The sequence below is a fragment of the Engystomops pustulosus genome, chromosome 5 (assembly GCF_040894005.1).
Source record: "Engystomops pustulosus chromosome 5, aEngPut4.maternal, whole genome shotgun sequence".
NCBI lineage: Eukaryota > Metazoa > Chordata > Amphibia > Anura > Leptodactylidae > Engystomops > Engystomops pustulosus.
Genome location: NC_092415.1, coordinates 110,759,512 through 110,774,487, shown reverse-complemented (window position 1 = coordinate 110,774,487; position 14,976 = coordinate 110,759,512). Strand labels below are relative to the sequence as shown.

General features: G+C 45.3%; 1 protein-coding gene across 5 annotated transcripts in view; it reads left to right on the top strand.

Moving 5' to 3' along the window:
- Window positions 1-14,976, top strand: part of ADAMTS16 (ADAM metallopeptidase with thrombospondin type 1 motif 16) — a 360,296-nt gene that overhangs the window by 180,124 nt on the left and 165,196 nt on the right. For all 5 annotated transcript variants that reach the window (XR_011855812.1, XR_011855811.1, XM_072152917.1 and 2 more), the window contains exon 11: window positions 8,489-8,584. Coding sequence is in view for 3 of the 5 variants with exons in the window: in XM_072152917.1 (XP_072009018.1) it covers window positions 8,489-8,584 (96 nt within the window). In the remaining 2 variants the exon portion in view is untranslated. The remainder of the gene's footprint in view (window positions 1-8,488; window positions 8,585-14,976) is intronic.

Below are 14,976 nucleotides of genomic sequence, written 5' to 3'. Positions count from 1 at the left end.
GTCTATAGAGCCAGTGGCAATGAGAGCTCCTGCATTCACTGCTTAGCACTTTAGAGCTAGGTAGTGAAGAAAGGACAAGGCGTAAGCAGTAATAAATCACTTCTACCTTCTTTCCAGGGTCTCTCGCTTTGTCTGACATCTGGAAACCCGCTCCTGCAATCAGCATGGGAGCAGGAGGAATCGCAGCAACATTGAAAGACATTTGGAAACTCGGGACCCACGTCCGCTGGCATCTTTCGTCAGTGGGAAGATGGGGACGAGTTAATGTCATATAGTGATCATTTTATTTCAACTAATTAAAGATGTGTTCCTTTTTCAGCAAATACATATTGTGTATAATGGAAAGTGAAACATTTTACAATATTTGTATAAATTCCCCACAGTTTTCTAGATCTCAGCTAGTAAGTTTCTACATTTACTTCTAAAGGACCCAAATATGTCCATTGCGGCTTATTTGTATCATAGGGAGTAATCAGAGCTGTGTGACATCACATGATCAACCATGGACCTGGTTTACAGTGGGTATGGAAAGTATTCAGACTCTTTTACATGTTTCACTCTTTGTTTCATTGCAGCCAAGTTTGGGCTCATTAATGTACGCCCCATCTGCACCCCATCTAAAAAACTGAAATATTTATTAACTTAAATGAAATGTCAGTTTTCCTGTTTATAAAACTGACATTTCATTTGGTCATAAGTATTCAGACCCTTTGCTGTGACACTCATATTTAACTCAAATTTTGTCCATTTCCTTCTGATGCTTCTTGAGATGATTCTACTCCTTCATTGGAGTCCAGCTATGTTTAATTTAACTGATTGGATTTGATTATGAAAGACATACAGCTCACAGTGCATGTCGGAGCACTTGAGAATCATGAGGTCTAAGGAACTCAGAGACAGAATTGCGGCAAGGCACAGATCTGGCCTTAGTTACAAAAGAATTTCTGCAGAACTCAATGTTCCTAAGAGCACAATGGTCTCCGTAATCCTTAAATGGTAGAAGTTTGGGACGACGACAGCTCTTCCTCGACCTGGCCGTCAAGCCAAACTAAGCAATCGTGGGAGAAGAGCTTTGGTGAGAAAGGTAAAGAATAGAGATGAGCGAGCACTAAAATGCTCGGGTACTCGTTATTCGAGACGAACTTTTCCCGATGCTCGAGTGCTCGTCTCGAATAACGAGCCCCATTGAAGTCAATGGGAGACTCGAGCATTTTTCAAGGGGACCAAGGCTCTGCACAGGGAAGCTTGGCCAAACACCTTGGAACCTCAGAAAAGGATGGAAACACCACGGAAATGGACAGGAAACAGCAGGGGCAGCATGCATGGATGCCTCTGAGGCTGCTTAATCGCACCATTATGCCTAAATTATGGGCAACAGCATGGCCATGACAGAGTGACAGAATGAAGCTAGATAGCATGTAAAACATCCAATAATTGACCCTGACACTATAGAAGACGGCATGCAGCGGCAGCAGCGGCAGGCTAGAGAGTGGCATGGCGACATACCCTAAATGGACTCAGGCTTCAAACCAATGGGTGGCAGAGAGGAACCAAAGGAGGTGAGCAAGAAGCGCTCAAATAATATCGGTACATGATAAAAGTTTGCCAGTATATTTTGTGGATTACACAGCAGGGTGGCGACAAAGTTAACATGGAAGCCATGAAAACAACCCAAAATTCTGCCTGACACAGCTCGTTTGATAAGGGGACCATGTATGGAGGCAGTGAACTAGTAGTAGATTAAAGGTGCTGCAGTTAAAACTATGTTAGTTGGATCTTGGCATGGAGCTGGCGCTCCGCTGCCAGGCGAGCTTTCGCCAATCCAAGCCCCTGTCTCTAGGCTAATCCCCAAACAGCACTTCTAAGAACCTTTTGTATAAGATCAAGTGTAGTAGCGTTCTTATAAGTTTGGGATATGGCGGGTGAGGGGAATGTAAACAGATGCGCAAGAAGCGCTGAAATAATATCGGTAAATGATAAAAGTTTGCCAGTATATTTTGTGGATTACACAGCAGGGTGGCGACAAAGTTAACAAGTTTGATGTGGAATGCCCTGTAATAGCTCTTGGGCGGTGTGCCTTTTATCGCCTAGGCTCAGCAGTTTGAGCACCGCCTGCTGTCGCTTAGCGACGGCACTGCTGCTGTGCCTAGAGCTACCGACTGATGGCGCCATGGCCACGGATGGTAATTCGGAGGAGGAGGAGGTGGAGGAGGGGTGGGAGGAGGAGGAGGTATACTAGGCCTTTGAGACCTGGACCGAGGTAGGCCCCGCAATTCTCTGCGTCGGCAGTATATGACCAGCCCCAGGGTCAGACTCGGTCCCAGCCTGCACCAACTTAAGTGTAGTAGCGTTCTTATAAGTTTGGGATATGGCGGGTGAGGGGAATGTAAACAGATGCGCAAGAAGCGCATGATGCGCATGGAGCTGGCGCTCCGCTGCCAGGCGAGCTTTCGCCAATCCAAGCCCCTGTCTCTAGGCTACTCCCCAAACAGCACTTCTAAGAACCTTTTGTATAAGATCAAGTGTAGTAGCGTTCTTATAAGTTTAGGATATGGCGGGTGAGAGGAATGTAAACAGATGCGCAAGAAGCGCTGAAATAATATTGGTAAATGATAAAAGTTTGCCAGTATATTTTGTGGATAACACAGCAGGGTGGCGACAAAGTTAACAACCTTGATGTGGAATCCATGAAAACAACCCAAATTTCTGCCTGACACACCTCGTTTGATAAGGGGACGATGTATGGAGACAGCTATATGGACGACTTTTGGAGGTAGCAATGGAGACAACGTGTGGAGGCTGCTATGGAGACAATTTAATTTGGATAGTGCCTGTATGTGGCAGTCCAAAAAAGTTTTCAAACCAGAGGAGCAGGTAGGTGGCCCTCCAGAAAAATGGAATAGATTGAGTGCCTGTATGTAGCAGTCCAAAAAAGTTTTCAAACCAGAGGAGCAGGTAGGTGGCCCTCCAGAAAAATTAAATGCATAAAGTACTATAGCTAGAGCCAGTGGGCCCTGTCAAAAAATAGCCAGTTTCCTCTGCTTTACTGTACAAAGAGGAGGAGAAGGAGGAAAATGAGGAGGAGGAGGAGTGCATAAATTATTCAGGTTGAGCTTCCTTCACCTGGTGGAGATTGGAAATTATGAGAAACCCAGGCTTTATTCATCTTAATAAGCGTCAGCCTGTCAGCGCTGTCAGTCGACAGGCGTGTACGCTTATCGGTGATGATGCCACCAGCTGCACTGAAAACCCGCTCGGACAAGACGCTAGCGGCAGGGCAGGCAAGAACCTCCAAGGCGTACAGCGCCAGTTCGTGCCACATGTCCAGCTTTGAAACCCAGTAGTTGTAGGGAGCTGTGTGATCATTTAGGACGATGGTATGGTCAGCTACGTACTCCCTCACCATCTTTCTGTAAAGATCAGCCCTACTCTGCCGAGACTGGGGACAGGTGACAGTGTCTTGCTGGGGTGACATAAAGCTGGCAAAAGCCTTGTAAAGCGTACCCTTGCCAGTGCTGGACAAGCTGCCTGCTCGCCTACTCTCCCTCGCTACTTGTCCCGCAGAATTACGCACTCTGCCGCTAGCGCTGTCAGAAGGGAAATACTGTTTCAGCTTGTGCACCAGGGCCTGCTGGTATTCATGCATTCTCACACTCCTTTCCTCTCCAGGGATGAGAGTGGAAAGATTTTGCTTGTACCGTGGGTCCAGGAGAGTGAACACCCAGTAATCGGTGCTGGAATAAATTCTTTGAACGCGAGGGTCACGGGATAGGCAGCCTAGCATGAAATCTGCCATATGCGCCAGAGTACCAACGCGTAAGAATTCACTCCCCTCACTGGCCTGACTGTCCATTTCCTCCTCCTCCAACTCCTCTTCTTCTGCCCATACACGCTGAACAGTGAAGGACTGAACAATGGTCCCCTCTTGTGTCTCGCCAACATTCTCCTCCTCTTCCACCTCATCCTCCTCCACCTCCACCTCCTCCGATATGCGCTGAGAAACAGACCTAAGGGTGCTTTGGCTATCAACAAGGGAATCTTCTTCCCCCGTCTCTTGTGACGAGCGCAAAGCTTCCGACTTCATGCTGATCAGAGAGTTTTTCAACAGGCCAAGCAGCGGGATGGTGAGGCTGATGATGGCGGCATCGCCACTGACCATCTGTGTTGACTCCTCAAAGTTACTCAGCACCTGACAGATATCAGACATCCACGTCCACTCCTCATTGTAGACTTGAGGAAGCTGACTGACCTGACTACCAGTTCTGGTGGAAGTTGACATCTGGCAGTCTCCAATCGCTCGGCGCTGCTGGTAAACTCTGGATAACATGGTCAGTGTTGAATTCCACCTCGTGGGCACGTCGCACAACAGTCGGTGAGCGGGCAGTTGGAGGCGGCGCTGCGCTGCCCTGAGAGTGGCAGCATCTGTGCTGGACTTCCTGAAATGCGCACAGATGCGGCGCACCTTCGTGAGCAAATCTGACAGATTGGGGTATGTCTTGAGGAAACGCTGAACTATCAGATTTAACACATGGGCCAGGCATGGCACATGTGTCAGTCTGCCGAGTTGCAGAGCCGCCACCAGGTTACGGCCGTTGTCACACACAACCATGCCTGGCTTCAGGTTCAGCGGTGCCAGCCACAGATCAGTCTGCGCCGTGATGCCCTGTAATAGCTCTTGGGCGGTGTGCCTTTTATCGCCTAGGCTCAGCAGTTTGAGCACCGCCTGCTGTCGCTTAGCGACGGCACTGCTGCTGTGCCTAGAGCTACCGACTGATGGCGCCATGCCCACGGATGGTAGTTCAGAGGAGGAGGTGGAGGAGGGGTGGGAGGAGGAGAAGGCATAGTAGGCCTGAAACACCTGGACCGAGGTAGGCCCCGCAATCCTCGGCGTCGGCAGTATATGACCAGCCGCAGGGTCAGACTCGGTCCCAGCCTCCACCAAGTTAACCCAATGTGCCGTCAGCGATATATAGTGGCCCTGCCCGGCAGCACTCGTCCACGTGTCCGTGGTCAGGTGGACCTTGTCAGAAACGGCGTTGGTCAGGGCACGGATGATGTTGTCTGACACGTGCTGGTGCAGGGCTGGGACGGCACATCGGGAAAAGTAGTGGCGGCTGGGGACCGAATACCGAGGGGCGGCCACCGCCATGAGGTTGCGAAAGGCCTCGGTCTCTACTAGCCTATAGGGCAGCATCTCCAGGCTAAGCAATCTGGAGATGTGGACATTAAGGGCTTGGGCGTGCGGGTGGGTTGCACTATACTTGCGTTTCCACTCCAGCGTCTGGGGTATGGAGAGCTGAACGCTGGTGGATGCTGTGGAGGATCGTGGAGGCGACGATGGGGTTTTTGTGCCAGGGTCCTGGGCAGGGGGCTGACTATCAGCTGACACAGGGGAAGGAGCAGTGGTGTGCACGGCCGGAGGTGAACGGGCTTGTTGCCACTGAGTGGGGTGTTTAGCATTCATATGCCTGCGCATACTGGTGGTAGTTAAGCTAGTAGTGGTGGAACCCCTGCTGATCCTGGTTTGGCAAATGTTGCACACCACAGTCCGTCGGTCATCCGGTGTTTCCTTAAAGAACCTCCAGACTTCTGAAAATCTAGCCCTCGCCGCAAGAGCCCTCGCCACGGGAGCTTCACTAGTTGACACATTTGGTGCTGATGCACCAGCTCTGGCCCTGCCTCTCCGTCTGGCCCCACCACTGCCTCTTCCAACCTGTTCTGGTCGAGGACTCTCCTCCGTCTCAGAAGCACTGTGTTCACCCGGCCTATCAACCCATCTTGGGTCTGTCACCTCATCATCCTCCGATCCCTCAGTCTGCTCCCCCCTCAGACTTCCTGCCCTGACAACAACTTCCCCACTGTCTGACAACCGTGTCTCCTCCTCGTCGGACACCTCTTTACACACTTCTTCCACTACGTCAAGAAGGTCATCATCACCCACAGACTGTGACTGGTGGAAAACCTGGGCATCGGAAAATTGCTCAGCAGCAACCGGACAAGTGGTTTGTGAGTGTGGGAAGGGTCCAGAAAACAGTTCCTCAGAGTATGCCGGTTCAAATTTTCCTGGGAGGGGGCAGACTGGGGGGGAGGAGGCTGAGGTGCAGGAGCTGGAGGAGTGGCGATTTCGGTGACATGGGTGGACTGCGTGGAAGACTGACTAGTGGACAAATTGCTCGAAGCATTGTCGGCAATCCACGACATCACCTGTTCTGGCCTCAACAGTGCTCTACCACGAGTCCCAGTAACTTCAGACATGAACCTAGGGAGTGCGGCGTTCCCCTGCTCCCTCATAAGCAGGTGGTGTCTCACCCCGCCCAGGACCAAGGCCTCTGACCCCTGCAGTAGTTGGACGCCCACGTCCCCGCCCTCGTCCTCTACCCCTAGCCCTCGGGTTAAACATTTTGAAAATGAGAGTTATAACTTTAATTTTTTTTTACTTTTTTTTGTGTTTTTTGTTTTTTTTTGTGTTTTTTAGTTTTTAAAACCAAACGATGCTATCCTATTGCTATGGCTATTTTCTAGCCAAGTATGAAAGCACACTGCTATGCCAGATGAGATGACGCTGAGTTATTAAAAAAATAAACGTAAAATAAAAAAGGAAATGGCAGACTGTGCCTAATTGAAATCCAACCCCTAATAAATTTTCCCACTTCGGTCTTTGCGATGGATATGTGCGTCACTAAGCGCAAAACACAGCGGTCGCAAGTCTCACTACAAATTGCTCACAATTTGCTAGTAGATGCACTGCAGCAAGTACAGCCACCAGCAGATCAACCAGAAATCAAATATATATAACGCTACGGTAGGCGTAAGTAAGCCGTTTGGATTCTCCTATGGCTATTTTCTAGCCAAGTATGAAAGCACACTGCTATGCCAGATGAGATGACGCTGAGTTATTAAAAAAATAAACGTAAAATAAAAAAGGAAATGGCAGACTGTGCCTAATTGAAATCCAACCCCTAATAAATTTTCCCACTTCGGTCTTTGCGATGGATATGTGCGTCACTAAGTGCAAAACACAGCGGTCGCAAGTCTCACTACAAATTGCTCACAATTTGCTAGTAGATGCACTGCAGCAAGTACAGCCACCAGCAGATCAACCAGAAATCAAATATATATAACGCTACTGTAGGCGTAAGTAAGCCGTTTGGATTCTCCTATGGCTATTTTCTAGCCAAGTATGAAAGCACACTACTATGCCAGATGAGATGACACTGAGTTATTAAAAAAATAAACGTAAAATAAAAAGTAAATGGCAGACTGTGCCTAATTGAAATCAAACCCCTAATAAATTTTCCCACTTTGGTGTTTGAGGTGGATATGTGTGTCACTAAGAGCTAAACACAACGGTAGCAAGTTCCCCTGCAAATTCCTCACAATATGGCACTAGCTGCAAATAAAAAAAAAAAAGTATAACGTTATTGTAGCCCTAAGAAGGGCTGTTGGGTTCTTGGAGAATCACTCCTGCCTAACAGTAAGCTAATAGAACACCCTAACGCTTTCCCTGACCAGCAGCAGCTCTCTCCCTAGCGGCATCCAGACACAGAATGATCCGAGCAGCGCGGGCAGCGGCTAGTCTATCCCAGGGTCATCTGATCTGGCCAGCCAACCACTGCTATCGACGTGTAAGGGTACCACGTCATGCTGGGTGGAGTGCAGAGTCTCCTGGCTTGTGATTGGCTCTGTTTCTGGCCGCCAAAAAGCAAAACGGCGGGAGCTGCCATTTTCTCGAGCGGGCGAAGTATTCGTCCGAGCAACGAGCAGTTTCGAGTACGCTAATGCTCGACCGAGCATCAAGCTCGGACGAGTATGTTCGCTCATCTCTAGTAAAGCAGATCCCCAAGATCACTGTGGCTGAGCTTCAGAGATGCAGTAGTGAGATAGTTGACTTTGTTCCTCTCACATTAGTCTTCTACCAGGCAGAGCTGGTAAAGAAAACACAAGAAGGACTCCTAGACTATGAGAAATAAGATTCTCTTGTCTGATAAGACGAAGATTGACCATTGACTGGTCCAGTCAGAGCCCCGACCTGAACCCAATTGAGCATCTCTGGAGAGACTTGAAAATTGCCTCCACCAACATTTACCATCCAACCTGAGAGAACTGGAGATAATCTACAAGGAAGAATGGTAGAGGATCCCCAAATCCATTCTCAAAAAGACTCATGGCTGTAATAGCCCAAAAGGTGCTTCTACTCAATACTGAGCAAAGGGTCTGAATACTTATAACCATGTAACATTTTAGTTTATCTGGTTTAATGAAATTGAAAAAATATCTACATTGCTGTTTTTTTTCAAGAGTGTACATTAATTAACTTTTTGGATCTTACTAATTGGCTGCAATGAAACAACAAGTGAAACATTTAAAAAGGTCTGAATACTTACTATACCAACTGTAGATCCACAGGAAATTATATTGGAAAACTCAGCACCCATTGGAGATATTTATTAGTCCAAGCTTTTTATTTTTCTGTTTTATTCTAAAATAGGATATTTGTAAAGCACTTTGGTGTCAAAGAATTGGAAAAAAATGTGAGACAAAATTCATGCCAGCAGCAGAAGGTACAACATGTGGGCACAATATGGTAAGAAAATATCCTATGTAATAGAGTGAATGTCTTAAAGCATTTTGTCAATGGTGAGATTTACTATGGCGTTTCTGCCAGTTTTGTGGTGCCCACCGCATGTTCTTTTTTCCGATGTATTTATTAGCTGGTGGCACCATAAAAAATGACTTTTTCCACCTGCTCCAAAAAGGGGCGTGGCTTTGGTGGAGTGAAAACTCCGACACAATTAATGTGTCGTAGCCATTTTTAAGCACTATAAAATGGCGGAAAGTAGACCAAAAGAAATTTGGTCTAGCAGGGCAACAAAACTGTGCTACTGCACTCAGCTTACAATAGCATATCCGGAAATACACTCGCCACATTGGGATGTCTTCTGCCTGTCCTTCTGGCGTCCAATTCAGACTGGACAAGCTGATATGCCAGAGAATAAACATTTATGTAAGAGAACTACTTAAATTTCCCATGTCATGATCTATGCACCAAACCAATATAGTCTGACACTTCCTATTCTAAAACTTTAGAATATTCTGTTCATTTTTCAACAGTCAACTAATTTTCATCACAGGCAAGGTTACAATAAGACATTATTTATAGGATTTACCATTCCATATAAGTGATGGACATCTTTTATCTGAAATATATTGCTTTCAAATATTATTCAAGGCATGCGTCTCTTTCCATTTATACCATGAAATGATGAAACATTGATGAAACAACAGCCATACTCTTTGTGCGTCTATATAACAATACAGTTGGTTAATAGATTAAGCATGTGACGAGAAGCCTGGACTGTGTTCAAATGACCCCAGAGAGTGGAGATAAAATAGAGATAAAATAAGGACAGGAAATTGTGATTGGAAAACATAAAAAATTGTAGTATTTTCTGAACTCACAGTGATATAAATCACTTCACATCTGGAAAAATAGGCTAACACCTTTGAAGCTAAGGGACTTCCAAGCAAACAATCTATACCACCCGTCCTAATTGTAACTCATTTTAAGGAAATTTACCATAATTTAGTATAAACCAGGGACAATTACTTATAGATTCAGGCACCGTGACTTTGATAATTTTCTTATATTTGTTATCCAGGGCCTCCTATCTTGTTGAATTAACTTTCATCAGGTTTCCCCCTCTCATTGCTCCCATGGCACTTCCTCCCTCTGTCTGCTGCACAGTATAGAAGTCTGTGAAGCTACATCACAAAGGGGCTCTGGTAGCATTCCACAGATGGATCTGTTAAGGAGGTCGCACTGGTTTTCTGACGCCATCTTGACTACTGTCCGCCATCTTAGATACAGCGGCCATGTTCCCTGACCATTGTCAAGTTAATGTCATGATTCAAACTTCATTTTATGTAACCTGTTTGCTCGCCTGTCAGCTAATACCCTTTGACATTTAATAAGAAGCCAGTCTGTCCTTGATTATATTATGATTCTGGAGTACACTTATCTTATTCTTTTCAGCAAATTAGTATAAACAATATCTGTGTACAAGGTCTCTGATAACTGAGCACAATTAATTAACTTTTTTTCCCAGAATGTGCTGATGTCCAATGGAATCGAATTGCCTTATCTCCTTTCATACAACACCCAAAATGCTGATTTCTCTGTATTAAAATACAGCTGGGGTTTTTTGAAATAAACAGTTGGTTTTGAGTGCATCGGAAGACCGGACTGTGTCTTTCATTTACTCTGTCATCTCGCTGCCGGCAGCTATGTCATCCTCCCTCAAAGGGTTAATTAGGACTCTCCTTACAGAATTCAAGAGGGCTGTTGGGGCCCTGCATAAAAAATCCCTATCAGATCTATTAAAAGTATCTCTGGTTTATCTATGTTTGATCTTGATGGTAGATTCCAACAAACAGTAACTTACTGAACAACTTAGGCTAAGCGCTGCTCTCTATACGGACCCCCCCCCCCCCCCGCTCCTCTCCATAGAGTAACATAGGGCTCAGCGCCGTATTCTGTAGAAAGATAGGACATGTCCTAACTTTCAACAGGCTACGAAATGGTACGTCTCCTGTACACCATTGAAGGCCATTGAAGTATATGGGGGACGTAAATACGCCGTATATACGTCCCCCATACGTTCATGTGAATGGAGCCTTCAAGCTGTATTTGGATTATCTACCTAGCTATCTTTCTATGTGTGTGTGTGTATCTATATGGATGATAGATTATAGATGTTTGTATGTGTATATATATGTGTATATATATATATATATATATATAGTGTGAGAAAGAAATTTAGATGTTAGTATGCGGCATACGTGGCATGAACAGCTAGGAGTGTTAGTGTGCACACTTTTTTTGTCACAAAACAGATGTAAAATGCACGACTGCCTACATTGATGTCCTTAAGATTTTTAACTGATGTGTTAAACTTCCGTTCTTTATTTTTTTAATGGAGGTAGGGAATGGAGATTTAAATGTTGGTGTGAACTGTGCCTTGGTTTATCACAGTGGCCCATATATATACACTGCCCAAATAAAGGGAACCCTTAAATAACACATCATATATGTGAATGAATGACCTATTCTCATTGAAAAATTTGTTCTCTACAAAGTTGAATGTGCTGACAACAAAATCACAAAAAAATCAATGGAAATCAAGTTTCTTAACTGATGGAGGCCTGGATTTTAAAGTGGAAAATGTGTGTGGCCTCCACATGCCTGTATGCCTATATGACCTCCCTACAATGCCTTGGCATGCTCCCGATGAAGTTGTGGATGGTCTCCTGAGGGATCTCATCCCAGGCCTGGATTAAAGCATCTGCCAACTCCTGCCCATTCTGTGGTGCATCGTGACAGTTGATGGAGTGAGACATGATGCCCCAGATGTGCTCAATCGAATTCAGGTCTGGTGAACGACCGGGCCAGTCCATAGCTTCAATGCCTTTATCTTGCAGAAACTGCTGACAGACTCCAGTCACATGAGGTCTAGTAGTGTCCAGCATTAGGAGGAATCCACGGCCAACTGCACAAGCATATGTCACAAGGGGTCTGAGGATATTATCTTGGTAGCTAATAGCACTTAGGCTACCTCTGACGATCACATGGAGGGCTATGCGGCCCTCCAAAGAAATGCCACCCCACACCATTACTGACTCATTGCCAAACTTAAGGATGTTGCAGGCAGGAGATCGCTCTGTCAACAGCATCTCCGGACTCTGTAACATGTGCTCGGTATGAACCTGCTTTCATCTGTGAAGAGCAGAGGGCACCAGTGTCAAATTTGCCAATCTTGGTGTTCTCTGGCAAATTCTGTTGGGCCCTCATACCATCCTCATGGAGTTGGTTTATAACCGTTAGTGCAGACAAATGCACATTTGTGGCCTGCCAAGGTCATTTTGCTGGTCTCTGGCAGTGTTCCTCCTGTTTCTCCTTGCACAAAGGCAGATGTAGCGATCCTACTGATGGGTTGTTGCCCTCCTACGGCCCCCTCCCTATCACCGGTTGTACTGGCCTGTCTCCTGGTAGCGCCTCCAGCTTCTGGCCACCACAGACCTCCTTGCCATAACCCACATTGTTGTGCTATACTGGATGAGCTTCACATTTGTAAACGAATGTATACTAACCCGCAAGGGCATTTTAACGTATAAACACGTAAAGAATCCTTTTAAAGGAATAGGGAAACCTTTCCGGGGGTGATTAACCTCTAACCCTTTGATAATGGAGGTACAGTGTTGACATGACAGGCACCCATATGTGCTTTTCTTCTGTGTACATAATTTCTGTTGTATTGGAGCACGTATATCTGATCTTACAAGTTCATCTGCCTTTTTTATACACAAATAGAGGTTTGTCCAGACCTTGCCTGTTTTTAATTAGCATTTTTCACTCCCCACCGTATTTAACTTTTTTAACTTTTAACTTTAACCGATCTTTAACTTTTTTATAGTATGTGTAGTTTAAGTGTTCCCTTTATATTTCTGAGTAATGTATTATTCTTGCTGTGCCAGTCTTTTGTCTGTCTTTGCACTAAAAAGAAGGTCCTTGGAGCTTGCACATGTATTTATGTATTAAATTATTTGTATTAAGTATTTTGCGCCACTTTTGTGTTACAGTTGCACTTTATTAGACACTTTTAAAACTGTGCGCCTAAAAGGGCGTGGTAGTGCTTAGTCTGAGTTTGTGCATGCTGTATAATTAACCCCTTCCCGACCTGCGCCGGGTCCCGGTGCTTGGAGAGGACTCGCGGGTCGAGCCCCCTTCACAGCCGGTAAATCTCTGCTACATATTGCAGCAAAGGCTTACCAGTAACACCCGCGATCCCCCTTTCCTTGGAACTGATATAACAATAAACAAATAAAATCATAATGTTAGGAATTGCCACTTCAAAATATAATAAGTTATTCCCTTGCAACGGAAAAATACTGCCCAAATGTTCAGATCGCCACTTTTTTCACGATTTTGCAACATAGAAAAATCTTAATAAAAAATGATCAAAAGATCATTACAGCAAAGAAAATGTCCTGCAACATACATAAGAGTATTAAAAAGTACAACGTACATAAGAGTATTAAAAAGTTCTTCAGAAGATGGTAAAATTTAAGAATTTTCTTCGTAAAGAAGGCTTTCATTTTTTTTTTTAAATGTATCAAGACACAAGATAACCCATATAAATTTGGTATCTCCATGATCGTACAGACTGAAAGAATAAAGGAAACATAATTTGGAGAGCAGAGTGAAAGATGTAAAAACTAAGCCCACAAGAACATGGTGCAAATGCCTTTTTCACACATTTTACCACTTCCCGGCATGGAATATGAAATATTGGGGCAGATTTATCAAGCTGTCTGAAAGTTAGAATATTTCTAGTTGCCCATGGCAACCAATCACAGCTCCCCTTTAAAATATTCATGAGCACAGGTAAAATGAACAGCTTGATTAGTGTGACCTATTGGGGGTCATTTACTAAGGGCCCGAATCGCGTTTTTCCGATGGGTTATCCGAAAATTTCCGATTTTTCCTGAATTGCCCCAGGATTTTGGCACACACGATCGGATTGTGGCGCATCGGCACCGGCATGCACGCGACGGAAATCGGGGGGCGTGGCCGTACGAAAACCCGACAGATTCAGAATAACCACCGCATTTTTTAAAAAATACTGTCGCTTGACACGCGCTTACCTGCACCCACGATAGGACGGTGAAGTTAAGTGCATTCTGATGAACTTCAGTGCAGCAGCGACACCTGGTGCACGTCAGAGGAACTACCTTAGTGAATCCCAGTAGAACCCGAATCATCCGCCAAGTCATTAATCCCTTAGTGCTCCTGCGATTAGCGTTAAGGCAGCCGGGCTTTTCAGTGCCACCACTTCACGTGACATGGAAGCATCGCGGTGGGACGCACGTGGCGGAGGCAGGAGAACCTCCTGCTGACGTCACCCGACCAACCGGATCGCTGCAAATGGCCAGTCAACCTTGATTGGGCTATTGAAGCATTTATAGGCTGAAAACCTATTTTTAGCTCAATCCTCTTCCTCCAGCAGCTCCATTTTGGTTTGGTATCGCTGGAGAGAGGAGTAGAGCGTTACTGTTTGCACCAAAACACTATTTTCCTATCTGATCCTTATTGTTCATTATCTGTTCCCTCCTGCGTCCTGTGTGTTCCCTTGTCTTCCGTTTTTCACATCTCCTGTCTGTCCCTTAAGAACCCAAATGCACTTTTCAGTCCGCTGTGTTAGCGTTGTTCTGCACTGGACGCACTTTTCAGTGTGCCGTGTGAATAGCACTGCACAGTATCTTTAGCAGTAGTTAGGTTGTCTTAGGGCAGGCTAGGTGCATTTGTGCAGTGCACATAGGTTTTTTTGTTTTTTTTTGTGCCTGGTATTATTTTTTTTTCCAGAGTGCTGTAGGGGTGCCCTTATCTATTTTTTTTTTTTTGTGCGCCATCTGTGCAGCTTGTCGTGTAGTTTGGTGCGCATTATCAGTTGGTTTAAAAAAGATATTCTACTGCCATAATAATGAATTCTTTTAGATTATCATCACATCCACTGTATTTTTCCAGGAGATGGGACAATGCCTTTATGGCTAGGAGGTGGGGTGTACATGAGTAGAGGGCAACAATGTTGCATGTCACCCATGTATTGCCCTCCTGCCATTTAATCTCATTTCATGGCCTGGAAAACTTATGAAGTATCTTTAAGGAAACCTGGAATTCTGCATACCAATGGCTATAAGTGGATATCAACCCATTTACTGAGGTTTTCATTTAAATAACCCATGCCAGCAATTATTGCCCTGAGTGGAGGGGGGAAATAGGTTTGTGAATCTTTGGGAGGCCATGGAAGATGGGGGTAACAGGATGTGTAGCTGCAATATGTTCATATTCTTTAGTATTAAGGGCACCCATGCTAACTCCTTCTTGTAAAAGTTTAGAAAGTTTAATACTAAACATATCAA